The 24,945-nt window shown below is 33.2% G+C and overlaps 2 protein-coding genes across 7 annotated transcripts; one reads left to right on the top strand and one right to left on the bottom strand.

The window, feature by feature from the left end:
* Positions 1-1,662: 1,662 nt before the first annotated feature.
* LOC148620505 (uncharacterized) lies at positions 1,663-11,732 on the top strand. Of its 4 annotated transcripts, none has more exons than XM_088581417.1 (9): positions 1,663-1,789; positions 2,565-2,609; positions 3,700-3,815; positions 5,296-5,440; positions 5,736-5,849; positions 6,477-6,629; positions 7,276-7,575; positions 7,980-8,052; positions 8,372-11,732. In XM_088581417.1, the coding sequence occupies exons 3-9, from the start codon at positions 3,735-3,737 to the stop codon at positions 9,702-9,704; spliced, it is 2,199 nt and encodes a 732-aa protein (XP_088437543.1). In that variant the 5' UTR covers positions 1,663-1,789; positions 2,565-2,609; positions 3,700-3,734; the 3' UTR covers positions 9,705-11,732. The 4 variants fall into 4 exon arrangements, with proteins under 4 accessions (XP_088437543.1, XP_088437540.1, XP_088437541.1 ...); XM_088581414.1 differs by lacking the exon at positions 1,663-1,789 and adding an exon at positions 2,218-2,383; XM_088581415.1 differs by lacking the exon at positions 1,663-1,789 and adding an exon at positions 2,218-2,383 and having other exon boundaries at positions 6,486-6,629.
* A 366-nt stretch (positions 11,733-12,098) lies between these two features.
* Positions 12,099-24,425, bottom strand: LOC148620506 (cytochrome P450 27C1-like). 3 transcript variants are annotated; one of them, XM_088581419.1, is made up of 10 exons: positions 24,288-24,425; positions 20,757-21,038; positions 20,264-20,489; positions 19,521-19,699; positions 18,296-18,491; positions 17,512-17,695; positions 16,223-16,389; positions 15,863-15,944; positions 15,164-15,379; positions 12,099-12,863 (listed from the first exon to the last, which is right to left on the bottom strand). In XM_088581419.1, exons 2-10 carry the CDS (start codon positions 20,989-20,991, stop codon positions 12,744-12,746), a joined length of 1,605 nt encoding a protein of 534 aa, XP_088437545.1. In that variant the 5' UTR covers positions 20,992-21,038; positions 24,288-24,425; the 3' UTR covers positions 12,099-12,743. The 3 variants fall into 3 exon arrangements, 2 of the variants coding, with proteins under 2 accessions (XP_088437545.1, XP_088437546.1); XM_088581420.1 differs by having other exon boundaries at positions 20,757-20,981; positions 24,288-24,402; XR_015921821.1 differs by lacking the exon at positions 15,863-15,944.
* Between the last annotated feature and the right edge of the window lie 520 nt (positions 24,426-24,945).

Raw genomic sequence — 24,945 nt, forward strand, 5'->3', positions numbered from 1 at the left:
AAGACGTCTAGATTGAAATTTATTGAAGCTGTCTGTTTATTATTTTTTTGTTTTTGTTTTTTTTTGTTTTGCTGTAAACCTCGAGAATTGAATGGACGTCTCATTTATTCAATACACTTCACGTTTATCACGTGATGTGCATGTTACGTTTACCTTCTTTCATAGATTTACTGTTTATAGAAGACAGCTTTCTTTGATTTTGGATCCATAAATGATTTTTTTGTTATCGTATTAAATGGCATGTCTCAGAAATATAATAAGAGCCAGTGCAGTCATCCCTACTAAAGCATATCCCTAATAGCCAATCGCATGTAATTTCCAATAAACCGACAATTATCAGTACTATAATTTGAATATTTCTAGAAAAGCAGAGGACGCGTATACTACCGGTGTACCTGGTCCATGCTCCAGTTTTAGTAGAGTCCGAGATGCTCATTTCCTTTTTTTTAGTTTGTATGCATTATTTTGGGTATTTTTATGTTCTGGAAATTGTCCCATAATTACATTTCTTTTTTATATTTTCGCTAGAATCTTGGTTGCGTTGATAACTCTTTATAAAAAAGTAAAGAATAATATATACTGGGTTATAAGAACATGTCGGTATTCATTCATATAACACTTCATCAGTTTTATCTGGTCCATACTTTTAGCAATACTGCTTCCACATGTAGATTTTTGGAAGATTTTTCAGCTCTGGTCATCGTACCATTCTCATTGAATGAGTAATGTGTTGCATGTTGAAATTCACCCTTATAATAGAATTATCGATACGAAAATCCCAACTTTTCCCTACTAAACGGTAGCATCATACAATGGATTAATATGACAACTATTTTTTTTTTCATCTCAGAATGATGCTCGTTTATCATATATATCGCAAAGGAAGCTATAACTTTGACACGGACAAATTATATCAAGTGAAATTTTTGTATACATATCACTTAGCTTTGGTACAAGCAAACCCAATGAGTTTGCATAAAAACGTAGTTGAATTGTAATAAAGATTTTGTTTTTGTCAGAATGCGCAATTTCTTATTGTTTATTCATCAAATACGTAGGAAATATAATTTGCACGCAAGGTAGAACTGAGATAGAAAACTTTTTAACTTGTTGTATAGGGCCGTAAATGACAAAATATATTGAAATGTAATTTAAATAATATTCCAATTAACAAATCTGTCTTAAGTGTTAGTTTTTTTAAGAATCAGTCATAATGGAAAAAATCAAAAATATGCATGTCAAAACCCCACCGATCTGGCAATATAATTCCACGAAATACTGCTTTCTCTTTTTGAAAAATATGATTATTTGATCTCTACATCACTGGATTTGCTAAGAAATTTTTCAATAGAATGCAAGAAAAATGATGTTTTAGACCGAGTTATCTCCCTTAAAACTTTTTAAATGTTTCTTTTTTCATATCATGTTTTTACCCACTGCTCGATTTTTACAAAGATTGGCAAGATCCGCACTATAAACCACGCAATGAATTCCAAAGGTCCTTTAAACTATTATGACTGTATAAGTCCTTCGAATTCCTTGTTCTTACATCGATCTGTACTCTTAATTTGAAATTGGTAGAATTTCGTTCAGTAATTAGTGGTTTTAACTACTTATCTCGTTCTCAAAATTTTTTGAAATAATTCCAGATTTTGCAAGTGTGTTAGTCTATCATAAAGAGTAGAGAAACAGTTAAAATAGGTTTCTCACATGAAATATGGAGAAGTCTTTGAAATGTAAAGTGGAAGAAAACCTCGCAGAAATTTCATTATCGCTCATTGGTTGGAAGGTAGGGAGCATTTTAATCACTTTCTTAGAATGAACAGAATTTAGTGTTTTGCTCTAAAGTACATTGCAATTCCATGGTTGTGCAGTAACTTCGTGATAATCGCATGCATTATTCTTAGATTTAGATTTTTCTTTGTGTTTGATTGTAATGTTACTGGTGAAAAGATACCCTTGATATATGTGTACAGCTTATCAACATTTGAATTGTTCATATGATTCACATTTGTCATTTTTTTTACATTCGTATATAATACTTAAATCTCGTTTTTGTAATAAAAAAACTTTTGTTATATTTTCCCATAAGCGTTATATTATTAATTCCCCTATGTAATCCCATAGGACTCTGCATGGAGTCATCTTCCGCAATGTCAAGTATATCCTTTAACACTTATAAAGTATTTCCTGAAATAAAAACGAGGGCAATGGGATCATAGCTTATACATCATACGCAAAGTGCACTAGGAAATAGATTTTGATCAAATTTCATTAATTACACAATAATTTCCTTGTGTTGTATTAGAACGATAATATCAAATTAAAATGGAAAGGATTAGATTTATTTTTTTGTCTTGGTTTGTGTGTGTTTGTTTTCATTGTAAGTATCATCTCTTAATAAATATATAGCTATTAACAAACAAAGACGGTACACCACGAATTTAAAAAAAAAGATTTTTTATAGAATTGTATACTTTCTTGAATTGCAAAGAAAAGAATACTTTATATAGATAAAATAAATATACCATCCTATTACATTAATTGATATTTGTTTTTACTAGGTGTGCATATATCTGGTTCAAAGACAGATTGGATTTCATATCGTGGTATGTCATTGTAAGAAAAAGTGAAACTTACAACATATGTGAATTCTAAGAACAATAGTTAAACTTGTTCAGAGTTTCATTATTAGATAAACATTATACACATGTGACCAGCATTACTGTAGATAAATATTACAAACATGACCAGCATTACTGTAGATAAACATTACAAACATGACCAGCATTACTGATGAGAGATTTTACAGAAAGTTGCAACAATTGAAATTACTTTTATTTTACCAAATCGCAAAATCTCCAAATATTTTCAATGCACAGTATAAATGTATTGTTATATGAAAAGTTTTCCTTTCGATAAAGTTGAGCTAATTAAACGGTCAAAATATCCAACAGAACTAAACAAATGCTTAAAATGCTTAGTGATATTGAATTAATCCATAGTCTAAATATGTACGCGTTTTACTTTCTAATAGACAAATTTTATTGTTTCTAGACTTGATTTAAAAAATTCAGAAATAAATTTGACAAATGACACAATCAAAATTGATTTGATATTTGATAAAATTGCAACATGCAATGTATTATTACTAAAATTTGATGCCTCCATACCCTTCCATCAAAATTTTATTTTGTTAGATGGTGTATGTACTTATGAAATACATTACATGAAAATAGTTTGTTTTTGGGAGAAAGCGGAATTTACCTTTATCTAACAATTAAAATAAATCTGGATATTTTCTATGAAATTTCTCCATTTCCAAAAAGAAAACTCAATGTAATGACATCATAATTACGTCATTTCATCACGGTGAAGAAAACTGGTTTTCATAGAAACGGGTTTACAATTTTTCTTGTTTATTATAATCAAATCGTTCGATGAAGAACAAACCAAATTTTTGGGTCGAATTTGGCTGTTTCAGTCCACCTTTTCACTTAAGAAAAAATGTGTGTTACTATATAGAAGTATTTGTTTGTTTTAAACGACATTTGCGAATGTTGTAATTTATTTTTCTTTACAAGAAAGTTACCAAATTACATATATCTTTGGGACTAAACAAACTCTTAACGACACTGTTCTTCTAATAAATTGTATTTGCATATAAATATATTCCTTGATTCGAACATTTTTTTCTAGGTTGCTTCGGGGGTTTGAAAAACGATAATACTAAAATGAAACGTCATGAGATATTGTCAAATCAACCAAGTCTTTGTTCAAAATACTGTAAGAGTTATAAGCGTTTCGCGTTGGTGGTAAGTATGTAAAGCTACAACAAAATAGAAAGATTCGTCTTGTAAAATTGCGACTTATTATTCAATTGTTTTTGGATTATCTAGTTATATGTATAATTGCAAAGGTTTTTTAATCTTTATGAAAGTTTTTTTTCTGACTATTAAACTCTGGCTTTGATAAACCTGTATTTCTTTAAGCACTGCTTGACCTAAGAATCTTGCAAATAAAGAAAATAGGTGACATGTCAATTTTTGTGTGAAATTTCACATACGAGTCGAATTTAATGTTCGGATAGATGAGATTAGTCGAGACAGTTTATTTGAATAATAGAGAATTGATATTGTGAATATGTCAGAGAGACGTTAACCTTACTGGGATAAGAAAAAATGTCAGCTTAATGGCATTCAGTAGTCTTCAATAAAGGACGAGGAAACCCTCTCACTACAGGGCAGGCTGCAGCTATTGTACAGCGTACAAGTATAGCGAAATAGTTGAATTCTACAAAAAAAAATTTTCCATATGCTATTCGAAACAGACTAATATATAACACTATTTTTACTAGGTTCTTTTAATCCAAACAAATTACAATACACATCATTTTTTTACTAAGGCATAACCAGTTGTTTTTAGAACACTATATAGGCTTAGCAAGTAAAGACTTTTCTATAAAAAAAATTCTAAATCTTATCAAACAAATCGTACTTATAAACATTTAATATCGATATGCTATTTTTCATGAGTGGATTCTTTAGTCCTAAGACATTGTATTTGATATGTTTCACATGATTGTCTTACAAAACGTACGGCAGACATAAATTGATGTTTGTTTTATGTTCTTATGATTATTCAATTAGGATTGTGATTAAATATTTATCCACTGCTATCGCTCGGGATAAAACCAATGCGACATAAATAGCCAGCCCGTAGTAAAACAATGATAAAAGGGAGTTTCCGTGATTTATTTCTTAATTCTGTACATAAATTCTAGTTCGTCGCTTACAATGGAATCATTCTTGCAACCACCGATGCTGGTAATATCGAATAATATCAGATAGACACAGGACATACACACAAGTTTTAATTGATAAACCATATTCAATTTAAGGAATGCCAAATTTTCCTAAAACATAATAATAATGTTTGTTTTACATGTCTCTTTTTAAAACTCGTGGTTTGGATTTATATATATATATATATATATATATATATATATATATTTGTATTTTATTTTCACTTATTTATTATTCATATATTCTGTACTGTTTTGACTACTGATTTTACAGATTTTTACTGGTGGCAATTTTATGCTGCTCATTTGTATGTGTTTAAATATATCGGAAATAATGAAGTCTGGTGTAACTCATCTTTCGTTTTAGAATTCCTTTACCCAGTCAGGACCATTGCGGTAGTCTTACACTTTACCCTGACATTCACATTTGTTGAACGGATTTTCTTTTTTTACTACTGCATAGATTTTATCATTATTAACCCTCATTTCAGAATAGTACTTGCTATTGCTTTAATGATGTCGTTTATAATAAATTTCCTCGGAACAGCTGTTTTGCAAAATGTCCAGATTTTTCAAAGAAAATGTATTGTGGTTCAGAAGATGGGAATTCAGGAAGCGTGTACGAAAGGCACCCTGGTAAACTTGTCTTTTTATTTCTTTAATTCTGATTTCTATTTCACTTTTGACTTATGAAAGTTGGTTTTGTACACCATTATTAACTTTATAAGCAATCAATCAGGACATGCCATTAAGTGCAAGCCGTTTCTTTTTCTGTCTTGGTATTTGATAACTTGGGCTTTGGTCTCAGTATTGTTTCTCAAAGTTTTCTTTAGAAAAAAAAGATTTATTTTTATTTTTAAGTGTCAAAGAAAAACTTATTCAAAGAATCCCCTTTTAAGAAATAAAGCTTGTTTTAATTGTAATGTTTCAGATTTGATACTCAATGGATCGTCTGACTGTCTTGCTGTTCGGTGTTTTAATCACACAGTTTTACACGAATCAGTGGAATGCAGTACGAGACTTCAATATGCTTGCTTAAAAACAAGTAGGTGCACCTGAAAAACACAATCTCTTCCAAAGATAACCGTTTTCTAATTTTCTACATATAATTTCGCTAACTTGTAGACTATTTTAAAACTTCCAAAAGGCACGAGTACCGTCATTTCAAATTCGCGAACGTGTTTACGATCTTCTGCACTATTTTGCATTAATAGACGTAGTCTATTACCGAGAATGGCAGTTGTGTAAACGTTTGAAATAGCGGATATACTTTATGTGGAAGTGATTTTTATTAACGATGATTATCGTCAATTACGTCTATATTTACTTATTTTAATTTTGAAACAATTGTACGAAAAAAAAACAGATATTGTGAAACAAAACAAATGCACCATCGTATAACCGTATTATCAAAAGGTCTTCAATAAGTGTAAACACACCTTCAAGTAAACTCTGAAAGGCCCCGACAACAAAAGTAATAAAATTCACAGGAACATTACGATGGCACTCTTTCAAAATAAACTAAATTGTCATATAACGAAATGAAGACACATTACACTTTTTTATAATTCAATTTTCGTAGTACTGATTGAGTTGACCATAACAAATCTGGGATGTAAGTTTTATGCATGAAAATAGAACTGATTTTGTCTTTATAATTGTCTTCTGAATGTTATTGCAGGGCCTTCTGAACGAAGATCATTTTACGAGGCGAAACTTTTGTGCGAAAACGGATTTAGTAGACTATATGCTTATGGTGAAATCAAATGTCCAAACATTAATAACGCCACGAAATATTGGGTTGGAACATTCAGATCTTCGAAAGGTACAAATAGCAAACGCGCTAAATAAGAAGTACTATCTTCTAAAAAAAGACGCAGTAAAATTTAGTTCTAAGTTTCTACGTTTCTTTCAAGAAAACAACACATTTTTTTCGAACGTAATTTCAAATTTTCGATACCGTTTTTCGAACGTCACTAATTAGCAGCATTTGGCCAATCGAGAAGCATAATTGCGATCAGGTGATTTTCGTTTTCATAGAAGGGCGTCCTTAAGGTCATAGGGTAAATGCAACCTTCATCATGAAAGCATTGTAATGAACAAACATCTTAGCAAAACAATGTTCCTATTTTGATAAATGCAAATTCTTATCTATACTTTTGGACTTTTTGTTTTATTCTCCGCCGATGTTTCTGGACAAGCAGAGGACACTTACTCATCCGGTGCACCTGGTCCATGCTCCCAGTTTTTAGTGGAATCCGAGTTGCTCATTTACTTTTGTTACTTTGTATGTATTATTGTATTTATTATATGTTCTTGGTTGTGTTTTTTTCCATGTTTGGTCTTTGTCCCTGGACTACATTCTTTTTATTTCCTCTAGAATCTTGGTTCCCTTGACAACTCCTTCAAAGTTGAATTGTCTTTAAACCATGTTGCTTCAACAGCTGAATAAGTTGGGCTTTTTTTATTAGCAAATGCAGTACCTGCCACGGAAACGACACCTTCGACGTCGACATTAAAACGAATTACGACGAGTGAGAAAAGCAGACAATATACAGCAACCACTGTTAAAATTTCGAAGACTGATGTGACAAGGAACAAATTAAAATTGACGATGCACACATCAACAACCAATAATGTCGATTTAGAAACAACTGTGCAAACGACAATGAGAACTGATTTGGAAACCATTAATGACAATTCTGAAATATCTGAAGCTATGAAAGGATTGAACGATGAACAGACCTTTAAATGTGGTTTATATTGCATGGGTAAGTGCTTCTCAAATGACAGCAGTGATTAAATTAATTACGTGACATCACGTCAACCATTTAACCGGTTTAAAACCCCATCCTTTTTCAATTTGTTCTATTTCATGTATTTTGGGGGACAATTGAAAAAAACAGCCTGGAAACTCCTTTTTCCTTAATTCATTCCTTCTGCTGTCTGTGTTGCTACAAATTATGCCTTAAAGAAGTAATGCTTCATTTTATAGAGATTTATCTAGCAAATGAATTATGATTCATATATGATTCAGGAATAACTTCTCTAACCACAATATTCTAAGCACATGCAAAAACAGAAATATAAGAAATAAATGTATAAATTACCTTTAATAACGTCAAAATAAAACCCTTAATTATCATTTCTATATGTAATTTTTTTTCTTTTTAAGCTTTGACAATTCTTGTCTCTGTAATAAGCATACTGATTCTATTGGTCTGTTTGTTTCAACTACGTCAACAGTGGTGAGTTTTTTTTTCTTTTTGTTTATGTATTGTTTTGTTTTGTTTTTGTTTTGTTTTGTGTTTTTGTTTTCTTTCTTTTTTGTCGTAGCACGTTAGCTCACGAATTGCCTTTATTTAGATAATAACTTACTCTTATGGACTGTTTTATTTGTAATACAGTATAAAACATTTTGGATTATGGTTAACGGTATTTGATATTTCAAAGAATAAACACTGTGGTAAAAATAGTTATTTATTTTACTCAGTGAAATGTCAAGTATGTATGCACATGACGGAATGAGAAATATAAAACTAGTTATGGCCATAGTCTTCATTTTAGGTACAAACTTACGAAACAAAATCAGGACATATCAGATGGAAGCAATAAAAAAGGTCATGATAAATGTTTAGATAATACAAAACATGATAATCTTCCAATATATCTTGATCCTAATTTACAAAAGGCCGTCTTCCATAAAAAGAACACTTCTGAAAGAAGGAAAATGGCGCATGAACATCACGTGTATGATCAATGCAAGATGTATTCCACAACTGAGACGTCAAAGTCTAAATCCACGAGGCCTTCTTCTAGTTATCAGTCACTAAAGTTAACACCAAAACAAAAGGACGAACTGACAGACAGCTTTAAAAAGTTAAAATCTAGAACGGAAGCCTTCAATGACGAAGTAAAAAATAAATCTCGGTGTTATGACATCCCTATCAATGAGTTTAAGGACCCCAATTATGCAAAACCTTGGGGCAAAAAGGTTAACTCGGATGACAAAAGTAAAGATGAAAACGACGGCGCAAACTATGCAGATCCTTGGTCCAATGATCCAGAATCAGATGACGAAACAAAAGAATCCACCCGGACGGCTAGATACTTGATGAAAAAATTACGTAGCACCGGAATTTTTAATCCTAAAAAAACTCACTGCCAAGAACCCTACGAAGAAACAGAAATAGATGTCCGTCGATTCGTATATGACAAACCTACCTGTAAACCGGAAGTAATGGGGGAAAAAGAACAATGGAAAAATTATAGATACCAACCAAAGAGTCAAGAAGGAACCTCAGTGTTGACTCCTGGAAGAGGATTGAGTGTTGTAAACCACCCCTCAATTCACAGGAGTGCAACCTTTACAAAGACGCCACAAAATCCACCGGACCTCATATTGCATGATTCAAATTGTTCAGAAGAGCCGTCTGTGTCAGGAAACGATGAACAGTTGGAGGGGAAATTAAAAACAAAAAAGAAAACAAAGAGAAAAAAAGTAATGCAAAGATTATCACGTTTCTCTTTGAAGTCAACGATTTTTTCCACAGGGAAAAGACCACATTCAGAAGCTGAAGTTGAACATGTGTATGAAACCCCTAACCCTATAGGCCGATCTGCGGCAAATACTAGGTCATTGCTGGTTAATCCGGAAAGCATTGGTCTTAGACCATTACAACAGTCTCAGTACCGGTTTCAACGTGATCATCGATCTAATTACGAATTGGCAAGACCTATCGTTGTTGAGGGAGAAACTACGCAGGAACTCGATCGACGAATGCCGACAGCACCCAGATTAAATAATATCTATGCTGTTGCACAGCCAATTACTAGTTCAAGTAGCATACAAGAAGAAACCAATGAGACAAGACCTATTTATTTTGAACCAGTAGTTTGATTGGTGTAACTATTTACCTACACGTCTCTATAGGAATCAGGCTTTTGTCGAAAAAACGAAGGAACGTTCCTGTCAGTCCATCACCTGTGCGGCAATGTATTTTCTTCGAAAGACATCTTCACTTTAATTGATCGGTAGATAGATTGATTACTTGAGTGTGGTTTATGTCCTGTAACGGATATTAAATTAATGAAAGTCTTAAAATTTTCAATGTTATATTAGAAAACTATCTAATTTGCAGGAGATTGTTTATTTAAAGTGCATTTCAGATATTATACCTTGTGTCGCTTTTTTATCTTAATGTGCATGATTCTTATTTTCATTTTTCCACTGTACTTCAGTAGTCAACATACCCTGCAAATACAATATGTAACAATGTAAATATCATTTGTACATACGTAACACTATGAATATCATATGCACACATGTACCAGCGTTGAATACCATATGTACACATGTACCAGCGTTGAATAACATGTACACATGTACCAGTGTGACTGGCATATGTACACGTGTACAACTGTGAATGTCATAAGTACACATGTACCAGTGTGAATGTCATATATACACCCGGAACACTCTGCATGTCATATGTACGCAAGAATTCGATTTAATTGAATTGCATAGATTTAATAGTCAATCGCTCAATCAATTTGTCCAATGCACCTTATCCCGTTTTTGATTTGATAATCTGTTCGAACAATCGTTTTCCTTCGAACTTGACAAACAAGAATTATTGTAACACTTTATAAATAGTACAGCCAAGTACTGTACGCAAAGCTTACCTGATGTCTTTTTTCCTGATCTTCAGTTTTTATTTGTAATATATTTTATTCGGACCGCTGCATTGTGTTTGTACTGGTCATGTATTTGGATCTTGACGTATTTGAATTGTACCATTGTACACGCTTCGGTTTGTTATGATATGACTCACCCCATATATGAAATACATGTCGTAATATCAAGTGGCTGTGATAAGTACTGTAGACAAACGAACAGATGGACGGACAGCATGATCACTATGTACCACTTGCAAAGAAAAGTTGGTATAAAAATGGAATCAAGTAGTCAAGTAGTTTCCTAAGTAGCAAATAAAGAAAAAATCAGGGTATAGTCATGTCCAAATCATTGTACATGGTAAGAAATTATGCTGTTAATATTGTTTCTCGTTCGAACAGATGGACGGACAACATGATCACTATATACCACTTGCAAAGAGCAGTAGTTATAAAAATAGAATCAAGTAGTTTCCTGAAAAGCAAATTAAAAAAAATCAGGGTACAGTAATGTCCAAATCATTGTAAAATACAAGGTAAGAAATATTGTTGTTACATGTAATATGTAATATGCCAAACTTTCAAATTTTACAAGTAAATCATATCACGTTTTGTATCATTAAGTATCTGTAATATACCGAAATAATCAATGATCAGGGGTGGATCAAGACACTTTGAAAAGGAGGGGTTCCAGCCGGGGTTCCTCGGAAAATGGGAAGGATGCTAGGACATTATTTGCCATTTTTGTCAATTTTACACTGAGAATGACAATTTTTCCGATAAAAAAGAGGAGTGGTGCCAACCCCCTGCATCCGCCACTGAATAATCATTTATGTTGAGGTATTGAATGTATCATCGAATTAATTATATGGTGTGTTTGTGTGTTTTAGTTCATTTTAGACCTTACATTAAAGGGGGATGGCTAATGCCTTATATAACTAGTTTAACCCCACCGCAGACAAGCGCCTGTCCAAGTCAGGAGATGTTAGTCATTAATGTGTCTTTGTGTCGTTATATTGCTTGCAAGCTTTATTCCGAAGATTGTCATCGTTCACTTTGCTGATTGGGCCTTCCAGAGCTTACTTAAAGGTGTGTTTACACTTATTGAAGACCATGTGGTGATCTCTGACAGAATATACTTTGATTTTTTAAATACGCTGGTGCATTTGTTACGTTTTACAATATTCGTTCTTCTTCTATTGTTATGTTTTGTTTGACCTAGAACATGTAAATACATTAAAGTTTAAACTTATTGATTAGCTTTACTTTTTGTTTATGTACTGGTCATTTGTCCGCATAAAAAAATATGATTTGTAGCTTTGATAAAATATCAACTGTGGTCAATAGATATTAAACTTAAAATATGTATAATTGATGAAGACTTTTTTTCTCATTGTGTCATGTTAACTGGACCTAAACACAATTCTTAGGAACCACCTCATTACTGAACCGGTTAATGCATTACAAATTGTAAATGTCATTCAATAAAAAAAGTAATAATGTACTAAACCATGTAAAGAACAGTTATTTCTAAGTGTACTGCAAAAGAAATTTTACCATTTTTTTTTTCAGATTCAATTTGTGTACAATGTATACAATTCTTTTCACGACAAAAAAATACAGTTCTATGTATTTTAAAATACATTATGCACATTAATGAAACAATTTCAGTAACACTATAAAATGTCACATTGCCTCAAAAGAAAACAAAATACTAAATAAATGAATAAGCAATTATCGTATCCAGCATACACCTGCCGGTACAAATCCACCATTTAACAGTAGATGAGAAGTAAATAGAACTAAAAGCCCCCTAAACTTTTTTGGGGATGAAATTTGTGAAAACTCAAGATTGAGTCTCTCCTGCTGTACTAGTGTCACCCGTCAACAACGAATATTATAATTACAGGAGATATGATCCCTTTCTGGTGATGTTAATAATATGACCTAACCAGGATTAATATAGTCCCTCTTCATATCCGATTTTTTTTTGTCCTCTGTAGTAATAACTTTAAATTAGTGGAGGGGGTGGTTGAAACAGGAGACGTTGATACGCGGATACCTTGATACGCGGATACCCTCAGGTATGTCCTTATATTGCTAAACTGAATGCGTATTGGCATTACTATTGATCCCGTATCATCGTGTGTGCCACAATTGAACATGGAGTTGAAACTGTTAATATGAAGATCTTCAGAATACATGTATACAGACAATGCAATGATGTTACAGTTACAATCTATTTGACAGTTTGTTGTTTGTCTTATTGATTTCTTTCCTTGAAAGTCATTGTTACAGGATCAGTTGGCGTAGTAAATATCCTTAAAGTTGTTTTAATATCTGTTGCATTTGGTGGCATTGCGATTTCGAACTTTTGAATAATCTGAAAAAAATACAATGAAAACGTTAAAAATTGAAACGATTTTTTTTTCGGTTAAAATTTCACAAAAGTACAGAAAAATTATTTTTACAGAAAAAAATTGCACTCTCTGATTCAGTATTTATCGTGCACTTAATTTCCCAGGATATGAAATGAATTCCTCCAACGATCATCTGTCATTCAAAGGGCATATTTCTATTGAAAAGGAAAAATGACAAGAACACATCAGGACTGGATATTACTAAAAGTTTACGTGCATGTCAGAGTTTGCTATAACAAAATGTTTTGAATTTTTTAACTTCATTTTTTTAGATAATATCAAACTAAACCTTCCATCTTCAGTGACAGAGTAAGTGAACTGCATCACATACACTGCATTTTGAGCATGTATAAAAAATGAGAGATTATAGTTAGCCTGTGGTATTATATAGAGGACGAGTCTGCAAGGAAGTCACATCTATCAGAGCTTGCCATACAAAATTTATTCGATATTTTCGTTATATGGTCTTCAATATTTATTTAATTTTTTTTTCGTTTACATGCAATAAAAGTAGGTCTTGCAGAACACTAATACTGGTCTCAATAATCAGCAACAAGATGTGTCATCAAGCGTAAGCAAGTGACAAGAACCATCAAGATATCTACAAAAAGCGGCAAGAGATTGGAGATGGTGAAAGAAGACCAGGCGTGTAACTAGGCGGAAGCTCGGAAGCCTGAGCTTCCACAGCATTTTGCCAAAAATAAAAAATAGTAATAAAATTAGATAAGATAAAAAAAGAGGATAGGGAAGAAAAGAAGTGGTGAGGTAATTTATAAGTGACGAGGGTTTCTATGTTGTTTCTTGATTTACTTTGTCCTTACTGAGTAAAGACATGGGCTCTTTTAAGATACTCTGAATCCCATTTTCATGAAGGTAATATAAAGACGTCTTTTAAATGATTTCGATTTGTCAAAGAAAAGACATGGGCTCTTTTAAGATACTCTGAATCCCATTTTCATGAAGGTAATATAAAGACGTCTTTTAAATGATTTCGATTTGTCAAAGGAAAGACATGGGCTCTTTTAAGATACTCTGAATCCCATTTTCATGAAGGTAATATAAAGACGTCTTTTAAATGATTTCGATTTGTCAAAGAAAAGACATGGGCTCTTTTAAGATACTCTGAATCCCATTTTCATGAAGGTAATATAAAGACGTCTTTTAAATGATTTCAATTTGTCAAAGTTCAAGACAGATTGAGTTTGTCTAAAAATGGCATACAATGTACACACTATGTGGACCTGTGTCGTTTCAAATGGGGCTTTCACGATAATAATGATGAATACAGATGGTGTTTAAATTCAGGGCAACAAGTCAGCTAATATAAAGACTGGACCCCTAAGACGTCAAATGTCAACGTTACCTATTTGCTTGTACTTAATTGCATATACATAAAATACAAACTCAAAGTAATTATAAGAGCTTGAAGAAAACAAATAAAACAATAAGACCTCATAGAAGAAACACATATAGACTCCGGGTACTATCGCAGAATCAGGATCGATGAATTCTGGATGACGACCATAAAACCACTTCAATCTGCAACATAACCCTGTTCTAGAAGCCTTATTGTAAAAGTGGTCCAGCGCGGTACAAAAAGTCTGCGTAGTTACAGCAAACTCAGACACAACGTCTGAGTTGTGATATAAAAATTCCATACGCGGGTCCTGAAGGGATTTGGCATTTAAAAACCATACAAAATACAACACATCAAATTGGGGAAGACAATTTATTCATTTGAATTATATCCTAATCACGGTCAATGCTAGTATTACAATATAAAAAACAAAACATTTTCCACAAAATTATCTGGCAGTAAGGCCGTTTTCATCATGATTTTTTACTAACTTTTATGAATCTCAAACGCTTAAACACTGGGACCTAGTGGTCCTCTAGACCCTTTGCCAAATTTGGGCTTCCACTTCAAAGAAAGTCTGGCTACGCCCCTGAAGACTTTTAAATACATCTATATATTCACTTCGTCCTCAGAATTTTAGCTCAAGAATCAATAATGTAACCTATCTGAAACTCGTTGATTTTTGTGAATTACATTTTTCAATTAAATGTTCCGCAAGAGTATAAAACCGTTGGTCAGTGGATATGATCCGTATTGCAAGCAATGAAGTAAAAACGCAAATGTGTTTGTTTGACAAAAAGTTTGATTTCGACGTTCTATTTGGATTTATTCTATATTTACAATTTTATTTTTGTTTGGGGTCAAATAACTTAGGAAATGGGAAAATAATTTAACTAAAAAACAAACCTTAGATATTCCAATAAAAATCTCCGTTTCGGCAAATCTTTGACCCAAACAAGATCTAGGACCATAACCAAAGGGCTTGTGAGCAAATGGAAACTCTTTGCTCTTTGCTAATTCGCCAGTCGTTGACCGTAGCCATCGTTCTGGTAAAAACTCCTTGGGTTTTGTAAAGAATCTTTCGTCCATACACATAGAACGGTTGTTAATGGCGATGTGAGTCTAAAATGTATAGAAAAAAGTAACACATTACACACATGCTTTTAAAGTTTTAGAAACTATGCCAGGAAATCCGGCTCTAATTTTATTTGTCGATATAATTCATTACAACAAGCAAGAGCTTTTATGTAATGAGATAAATGGAAGATCAATGGGCAATGGAAACAAAAATTTCATGCGGGATTACTTTTACCCATCTATCCCAAAATTATCTCTCCACGGAAGAGAATGTGACTACGGTACAAATGAATTAACAAAACTAGCCCCGTTCTACAGTGAAAAATTCTACGTTTGTAACAATGGTATTCGAACCATAGACCTCTCAAATTAAAGTAAGCTCAAAACGCAACTGAGCTTTATTCTCAACCGCTAACCCGACTGAGCTCAACCTTTATTTTCCAGCACAAAACCGTCAGAGCTAAACTTTTACTCTCGAGCACAGCTGACCCAGACTGGCTAGTACATCAACACATTATTCATGCTTACATGCTTTGGGATGGCGTAACCTCCGACGACTAAGTCGGACTCTGGGAGCCGTATTGCCCCAAATGATACAGGAAACGTCATCCTGTAATTAAGAAAAATTATACCAAAATTACCGAACCCGTCATCACAAATCGGGAAGAGGTATAGCAAAAGGTTGAAACGGGAAAAATTAAGGATAAATCGGAAACATGAAAGAAGCCACCATGCTCCACAGTACAGGTATTTCAAAGTGAAATGGTGGTTTAAATAAGATTTTATGGCTATTAGAACATGCCGTTTCCATAGTGGCCGAAATAAAAGTTAATTAAAACATTTATGTAAATGAAATACATTTCCAAGTTCCATTCTGTTTGTGAATACCTGTGAGATTCCCTTAAGCATGCTTTGAGATAAGACATCTTAGCGATGTGTTCTTTCGTCAATACTTCACTATCACCAACCACACGCTGGATTTCTTCATAAAGTTTCGTTTGCTTTTCTGGGTTCATTGCCAGTTTTGCTAACAAAAATACTAGTGTGTTAGCTGTCTGTAAAATATCAAAATAAACATGCATTATTTCACATTTTATCGTTGGGCATTTCGTATTTCGAAAATATGAAATTTAACTCCAGAACAAAGGTATAATATTATGATATATTTGAGACTATATTTATTATCTATAGCATACATACCATTGTTTTTCTCTCTGAGTCAGTATAATAAAAATGCCTACGGTTCTTGCGCCCAACTTGACAAATTGTATTTGACTAATGTGATCACTAAAGTACTTTACCCCGCCGCATTGTTTGCGTCTGTTCCAAGTTAAGAATTTCTAGACTGTATATATTGTTTCGTATTCACTTTCAGTTCACTTTTGTTTTCCTGGTGTATATTGGGGCAACCGTTTCACTGTACCACTGTGTAATTTTGTTTCGGGGTCAGCAGCATCCTGCCCTGTGGTGTGAGGATTTCATTATTGTTCATTGAAAATCCATGTGTGGCCTCGAACTGACATTTTCCATATTTTTTTCAACCCCGTTTGGGTTGTTGTCTCTTTGATTCATTCGCCATTTCCATTCTCGTTATATTTAATGAATCGAACTACCTGTATCAGTTGAAAAAATCTGTACCACATGTTATGTAAAGTTAGAAAATCAACATTTTGTGGTTGAAATACGTGTCGTCAACACAAGACTTGCCACTTTTTTATGTTCCGAACCTGACTATCTAGAGTGTTTAGTTCTGCATTGGAACAGTGACGTCGATTTATAAAATTATTCAACATATATAAAAAAAACTAAAATTTAGTCAAATCGAGGTTTGGCATATGATCGTTGATGACACTAATGTCCGATCTCAACCATGGGTCAAGGTCGAAATAAGTGTTAAATAGTCGATGTGCATGCGCGGGGTATTCTCAATATAGACTTTTGCGATGAAAATTCCTTTGTTCAACCCAACCTCTTCCTCGTGCATGCTCATCGACTTACCGCGAAATGGTTTATATTATATCAGACCATACTTTTAGTTTAGGGTCGAATATTACGCTCTCAGACTCCTAGCTTATGGCTCACTACCATTTCAGACAGTCAATAATGTAGATCGAATATGCTTCCAACTGAATCGAACCTTTGGCTTGATTTACACTATGGAATATACATGTACCCACCGAATCGATTCCAGCTCCTATCAAATCACTTATAACAGCATTGACCTCGTCGTCCGTCATTCTGTCATCAGCAAGTAAGGAGTACATGAAGTTTGGTTCCTTCTCTAGGTATTCATCCAATTTTCCCTCCTTCTCATATTGTTTTAAATTCTGCCTTTGAGTCACGATTTCATTATTTACAAACCTTAAAAGCCGAATAATACAGAAATAAGAAATCGTAATGTAAACCATTGAAAGACTTAATAATAAGGGAATCACAGTGTTTTTCTTTTCTTTTTGTTTGTTTGTTTGTTTGTTTGTTTTGTTTTGTTTTGTTTTGTTTTGGTTTTTTTTTTTTTTTTTTTTTTTGGGGGGGGGTATTATTTTTTTTTAATTTCTATTGATGGTAAGGTTTTTATTTTATTTTATTTGGTCTGCTTTCTTTTTGTTTTGTTCTTCGATTGTAGTAGTTATTTAGATTAATAATAAGTTTATCGATTACCATTTTATTGTCTTGCGCCTGTGAAAATAAAAATACTTCTTTCGAATTGTCACTATATCATTTTGCTTAAAGTGCATCTGCAAAACCTAAAACATATATGTATATCAATTTTGTCAATGTAACGCAATTCTATTTTCCAAACGAGAAATTTGATTCTGTATATGTAACTGAAAAAAAGGTTATTATCCAGTTCTACTATAAAGGAACATTACTTAAAATTTTATCATATGAAAAATAGAACAAAATAGAGAATAGCACAGCGATAAATGATTACAATACATTACAATAACCAATATTTCTTACTCGAAAAATTTTATAATTTCTCTCTCATAACGTTTATAAAATGGCGTTCGGAAGTACATAAACAACTTCAGCGGCATAAACATAGATTTTTGGATCAAGTCAAATGCGTCCCGAAGGAAATCAGCTACTTCATTCGAACCGTCTCTGCCTGCCTCTAAACACCCAAGTCTTCTGTTAAAACACAGCATACCAACACCTGCAGAAATATGTGAAAACACTGCATTCGTTAGGTACATATTGAATATTGATAGGAATGAATAGACTAATGTTATTAACAAAACGATGCATTGTTGATAGAAATTTCAAGAGCTAGCACGACCAATGAATGAAGAAGTTAGATAATGAACAAGTTGGAAAATTGAGGACGTTTGCATTATTAAAAAATAGATTCGTAAAACTTAAAACTTAATAATTTTTTTTCTAATATTTCTGTTTTCATTAATGAATTCAGTTGAAAAACGATTGAAATTGTAAATTTGTAAACAATACAACGAGGGGAAAGTTCTGTCCTACCCTGCCAGAAGCATTATGAAGCGTAAGTCGAAAATAATAAATTCAACTGAATCGCTCACCATAACCATGATATAAGTATCTGCCGATCTAATCAGTTACATACATGCATGTACATTTCAACAGCAAGTGTTCATATACTGATCAAAAGTCCAATCATGGAGCCCAACTATTTTTTGTTCGAAAAATGTGTTTATTTCATGAAACCTTTGGGCAAAATTGCGGAAATAAAACCCTGGAACACTCTTGTGGACGATCCATCTCCCCTTTAAAAAGTCTGGATCTGCTGTATTTTATAATTAAATTATAGGCTTTGGATAAAGACGTTTTGTTAAGTATATGCAACCAAAACAATAAAATTCCTTCTTATGATAATTCGATGACGTGTCATAGACAACAATGAAGCCTACCAAAAAATGCGTAGCTAATTTACAGTGCCAGCTGGTATCCTCAATTCGACTGGTCCCGTTGGTACATGTAACATAAATACTTGTGCCTTTACTCTTGGCAAAGGTTAAAAATAAACCGCTAGGTGTTTTTTTTTTCTTAGAGAATTTGAACTGTCGTATATTAAAAGAAATAAGAGAACAAGTTTCGTTAAAAAATTAAAAACAAATTGCACTTGTTCGCTGGCCCAACTTAAGTTATTTTTCACACTGTCGGAAAATTTGCTCTTGCTGTCGTGTACGTGTATATGAAATGTTATTCCACTTACTTTCGATAGCATAATTTGTCATTGTCCACAGAAGATCTTCTACTACAGGCTCGGCCTTAATCTTTTTCGTCAGATCATTAGTAACTTTCTCTATCAAAGGAACATAACTCGTAACAACGGCTGGACGTAAAAGTTTCTCTTGGGCAGGTTTTCTCCTCTGTGACCATTCTTCACCTTTGCTAGAGTTGTATAAAAAAAGTTTAAATGTAATGAAGAGTGAAAAGTATAAAGTTAAAATATCTTTCTCCCTGAGACAATAGTACAAGTTTTAAGCCCTGACATTCCGTTAACACTGTCTATTAAAAGCATTCGCTTGTAAGTATATATGATAAAAAAAATCATTCGCTAGAGCTGCTGGAATTTAACTAAATACTTATCAATTGGTAAGCATGATAAAAATACACTTCCCCGAGGAAAATTCTCTGTTCTACCCAAGCCAGACCTCGCGGAAGTGAATATTAAGCACAAAGGGTCTATTGAAATTGTGGCGAATCCAAGGGTGCCCGGGGGGGGGGCCTTAAAAAAATAAATTGTTGAAAATTTGTGTGTGTTATTACATGAAAAACATTCACTTCGTGCTCCTCATCATTGATCCTGTCAAGAATATGTTTTGCCCCCCCCCCTTTACCTTAAACTCTGGATCCGCCACTGTGAAAGATTTTATCTTTTGTCACTTTCTCGAGGTGAAGTTCAACTTGACAGAAAAAGACAATAGGCACGCTTATTCAAAGACTGTAACTTACAGCATAAGCATCCCTTGAGGCCTTTTAAGCCGGTTAGCGGCCACTAAAGTGAGATCTAAGCTTATCCGATTGTGCATCTCGTAGTTGGCCTGTAATACTGTCTTGGCATAATCCGGGTGATTAACGTATACCATGTGGTTCTTTCCAAACCTCATTTTGAAAATATCGCCATATTCATGGGCAAAATCATTCGCCATATCGTTGATATCGTGTGGTGAGTATTTTGCTATGAAGAAATAAAAATCTGGTTTATCGCATGAGAATTGATATCGTTCGAAATTGAAACTACAAGTTTAAGGAGCCCTAAAATGTAGAAAATCAGATAATTGAATGAACAGACAATGCAAGTAAACAGAATTTTGGTTGATTTTCGAAACTACATGATTGAATAAGTTTATAAGAGAGAATTAAGAGAATTGAAGTTGCATGTGCTTGTACTAGAAACGTTATATTCGAAAAGATTCCATGGTTAAGATCGAGGTATTATACTTACTGAAAGGTTTAAACAGAAACACAGTTCCCAAGTAGGGCAAATCTCGTAATCCGGATGGCCCCGGCACATCGCTGAACGACTTCACATCGTCCGAAACTGCCGATTCGCAACCAACGACTGTTGATGAAACCTGCCGACAAATTTGTGACTCGGTCGACTGTCTAGTGAGGACAACAGCTACATGTCGAGATAATCGGAATGAAAACATGGTCAGGTAGCTACGAACTAAAGTCATCGAATTATTTAGGATTTACTCACATTTGCGTTTAAATGCAGCACCACCTAAGATTATACAAAAATATACAATAAATGGTTCATACATATCTTTGAAATTATATAAATAACATATATTAGCTAAAAGGGTGAAAGAGCATTTTGTTACCCCGAGAAAATCGTTGTCATCCCGAGGCGTATTTCAAGGAGTAACAAACTCTCTATCACCCTCTAAACTATGTGTTATTTATTATACTGAATGTTCCATTTTCATTCTTTTTTCAAAGAATTAAAGCCCTAACAATTAGTTATATATGTTTGTATTTTTTCATTATTTTATTCAATAAAATTGTTTTATTTTCATTCAAGTTTGCATTAATTTGAAACTGTGAACGTCAACCATGGATCACGCCCCTTTTTGTGACCTTTATTCAGTGTATCAGCGGCGGGCTTTTTTCCTGCTCACATAAATGTCAATAAGAAGGTTTGTGTATGTTTTTATTTTTGTTTCTTTTTGTTTTTTTGTTTTTTTTTTTGTTTTTTGTTTTTTTGTTTTTTGTTTTTGGTTTGTTTTTGTGCTTGTTTGTTCTTGTTCTTGTTCTTTTTTTATATTTCTGTTTCTTGTATATAATTATTTCATCCACTGTTACAATTGGTCTCTACGAGGTAGAATTATCAAACAAAAAAAAAACAAAACAAAAACAAAAAAGGTCAACAATGAAAAATTCTCATTTGAACACTTTCTTTACAGTTCCAACCACGATCGCTTTTGAATTTGACAATAAAACAGAATCGTAGTATGGTTGGCATCATAAGTAAACAAGTAATTGTTTTTTAAAAAAAGATAGCGAAGCAGTAAAATTTGTTCTTTTTACTTAAAATTTTCTACATTGCATTCAGGAAATAACACATGACACGGAAATTTTAATTTCCGATGCAGTTTTTTTTTTTCGAACGCCACTAAGATATCAGTATTTGGCCAATCGGGAAACAGAATTTCGATCAGGTGACTTGCGTTTCCTTGGAAGAGCGTCTTAAAGGTCAAAGGGTAAAAAGCGAAACTAAACCGACTGCGTCGAAAAAAAATAAATACGTCTATCAATCGATGTAATATCAGTTATTGATATGGATTTCTTTTTCAAAGGCAAAACTGAATAAGATTGAACTGGTACCTAATTCTTACCGGAACAAGTCTACGGCTTTTCACGACAGGGTATTAGACAAAAAAAGTATCACCTTCTGAGCCTTGTGATAGAGCAGAATATTACCCTTGTATTGAACCAATCAAAATTCAGCAAATTGACATAAAGTATAATTTTAAAAAATGCCTAAGACGCGACTGATGATATCAAAAAATGATTGTGTCAGACTGAGTATTGTTTAGTAAGTTCAGGTTGAATATCAACAGACAATGAATTAACATCTGCTTAATTTTAAAAGAAACCATACTTTTAGTAGTACTCAACATACGAATCATGCAAAATGTGATCATACATATTTTTTCTTCTTTTTTTTAAATGTCATAGTAAACAGAAAATAACGGCATGTGGCTTTTCATATAACCATTATTCATAGGAGATAAATATTATATAGAACGTAGTGTAGAATTCAAAATTAAGTGAGATAACTCCGTAAATGACGCTAGAATACATGTACAATATAAATTATTGGATTTCTCATGTGGATTATCTCCTAGGGGCGGGCAGATCGGAATGAATAATTATACATTTCATCATATAGAACTGAAAAGCAACTTTATAACAAAAATAAAAATATGTAGCATTTTTTATGTGTATCACAGTTTACAGAATTTGCATAATTCTAACAAACACTGCTACTTTAAAATCATATGTACACATATGGTGTAAAATTATAGCAGTGCACTGTTGATCCTGTCATACATTGGTTACCGTAGCTGATTTTCTTGCTTACCTGGTCAAATTATATTTATTGGTAGACCTTATATCGAAACGGAAATTGATATCATTGAGCTCAGGCTTCATTCGTTATCTACCATGTTTTTCATATCCACAAGAACAAATATTAACGAGTTCTATAAGATACCAGAAGTTTCATTTGAAAAGGGGAATAAGGTCTGTGATTTTTGCGCTTTCTATCGTGTTTACCGGACTTTATCTAATCTACAACTGGTTCTTTCGGCATCACAATTGGAGGTGGGTACATGTAATAGAAAATCGCATTATCTACATTGATGCATGTATATTGTATATTGTGAGTATTTTTATTATTATAATTATTATTTTTTGTTTATGTTTTTGTTTTTGTTTTTGTTTTAGGTCGATGTAACAGAATAACGGCCAACCATACACAATAAAGCAGAAAAGGGAAAGCTTTGTAAAAATAAGAATGGGATACTAGTATTCCATGCACAAGTGTCTATGTGCCGACATTTCTTAATGAACTTGTAAAGTCACGCAAAATGTTCATGTAATACATGTGCTTAGTAACATAATGAAACGAACAGTTAGAAGTGTTCTGTCGTGTAGTGTAGTATAAGAGTAGTCGAATAGTGTGCGTTGCATTCCATATATTATGGAAATTAGCCATACACATGAGCAGTGTACTACAGCAAGGCATTTAAAAGTTCTAAGTTACAATGTGTATGAACACCACCTTTAACCCTACAACTCCGTGCAAACGTAAAAAAAATATCCAATAAAAAACGCGGTGAGCATTCAATTACTTCTAAATGTCATAAATCTTAAATGCCGTACAAGATTGCACTGACAAGAAAACTTTAAACAATTACGACATACTTGTGTAAGTCATGTATGCTTGAATGTAAACTTGTTATTAATTGCTATTTTTGTTTTTTGTTTTTAACTTTTTTGTGTTATGTCTTATTCTTCTGGTGTAATTGTATTTCATTTCGTTGTTTACACATCGAATGTAGATCGTCTTATTGCTTCTTGTTTCTAAGTTTCGGCCATGTACTTGGAATTAGATGACAAGTATTGTCCTATTTATGCCACTTCGGTATTTCTACCGATATTTCGGTTCCTCACCAAAAATGCACCTCCAGCTTTCCATATTTACAATAGCTTCATGCTTTTTATTCTGTATAATGATTCATTCGTAATTGGTACGTCGATATTTTGCTTAAGCTTAGACTTGTCAACATTAAAAAAACGGTCAATTCAAAAAACAGTCCGATACTGAAGCTTTAGTAGGGTCCGATCAATAAACTACAGGTAAACACAACACCACATAAAATATATAATACATATTGCATGTATACATATGAAATAGAATAATGCATGGAAGTCGGTCTCCGTAAAAAACATTAAATTAACTCACCTGATATGTTCCTGTTTGATTATTTAATTTCCATCGCTTTCATCGTTAAATAGGTCTTAACCCCAAAACAACATTATGTAAACTTATACACGTGTTCACGGTGTGTGTCAAAAACTATTGAATAGTCAATAAGGTCACGTGATTTTGAGAAATATGGCAGGTTTATTCAAGGCATGCAACTTATTATGTGTTTGGCGTGTCCGTGCAGTGGTTCTTGAGTCATGTTTCGTGTGAACTGTTCTATACCTGAGCCAAATATACAACAGTGGCGGATCCAAGGGAGGGTGCATGGGGTTGGCACCCCGGTGTCCTTTTTATTGGAAAATTAGTCATTTTCATATGTAAAAATCAGTAAAAATCGTAAATAATGTCCTAGCACCACCACCCTTTTTTTTGGAGAACCAGGCTGGCACACCTCCTTCTCCTTTACGCATTCTTTTTATATCGCGCTAGAATTCTAACAAATAAGCTTTTGGAACAGGGTTATGTTGCTACAAGATTGAAGTCATCACTACTTAAGTTTTATGGTCGTCATCATGAACTCTCGAGGGTCGTTATGGTGTATCCATCTGCGCCATGAAAACTGATTTATTCAACGTGTCATAGTTTTCCTTTCCTCGTTTCTCTACCCCGCACTTGACTTTATATGAGTAACTCG

This window comes from Perna viridis, chromosome 4 (assembly GCF_037379345.1).
Source record: "Perna viridis isolate PV_CMFRI_1.1 ecotype Kerala chromosome 4, ASM3737934v1, whole genome shotgun sequence".
NCBI classification, from domain to species: domain Eukaryota; kingdom Metazoa; phylum Mollusca; class Bivalvia; order Mytilida; family Mytilidae; genus Perna; species Perna viridis.

Excerpts from the sequence above, each read along its gene's own strand:
- LOC148620506 (XM_088581419.1), bottom strand. The coding sequence starts at position 20,991 with ATGACTTTAGTTCGTAGCTACCTGACCATGTTTTCATTCCGATTATCT. Across the intron at positions 18,492-19,520 it reads GACAAATTATGCTATCGAAA|GTGTTGGTATGCTGTGTTTT; the intron begins GTAAGTGGAATA and ends ATATTTCTGCAG. Across the intron at positions 15,380-15,862 it reads GTTACGCCATCCCAAAGCAT|ACTCACATCGCCATTAACAA; the intron begins GTAAGCATGAAT and ends TATACATTTTAG.
- LOC148620505 (XM_088581414.1), top strand. The coding sequence starts at position 2,329 with ATGGAAAGGATTAGATTTATTTTTTTGTCTTGGTTTGTGTGTGTTTGT. Across the intron at positions 5,441-5,735 it reads CGTGTACGAAAGGCACCCTG|ATTTGATACTCAATGGATCG; the intron begins GTAAACTTGTCT and ends GTAATGTTTCAG. Across the intron at positions 5,850-6,476 it reads ATATGCTTGCTTAAAAACAA|TTATTGCAGGGCCTTCTGAA; the intron begins GTAGGTGCACCT and ends GTCTTCTGAATG.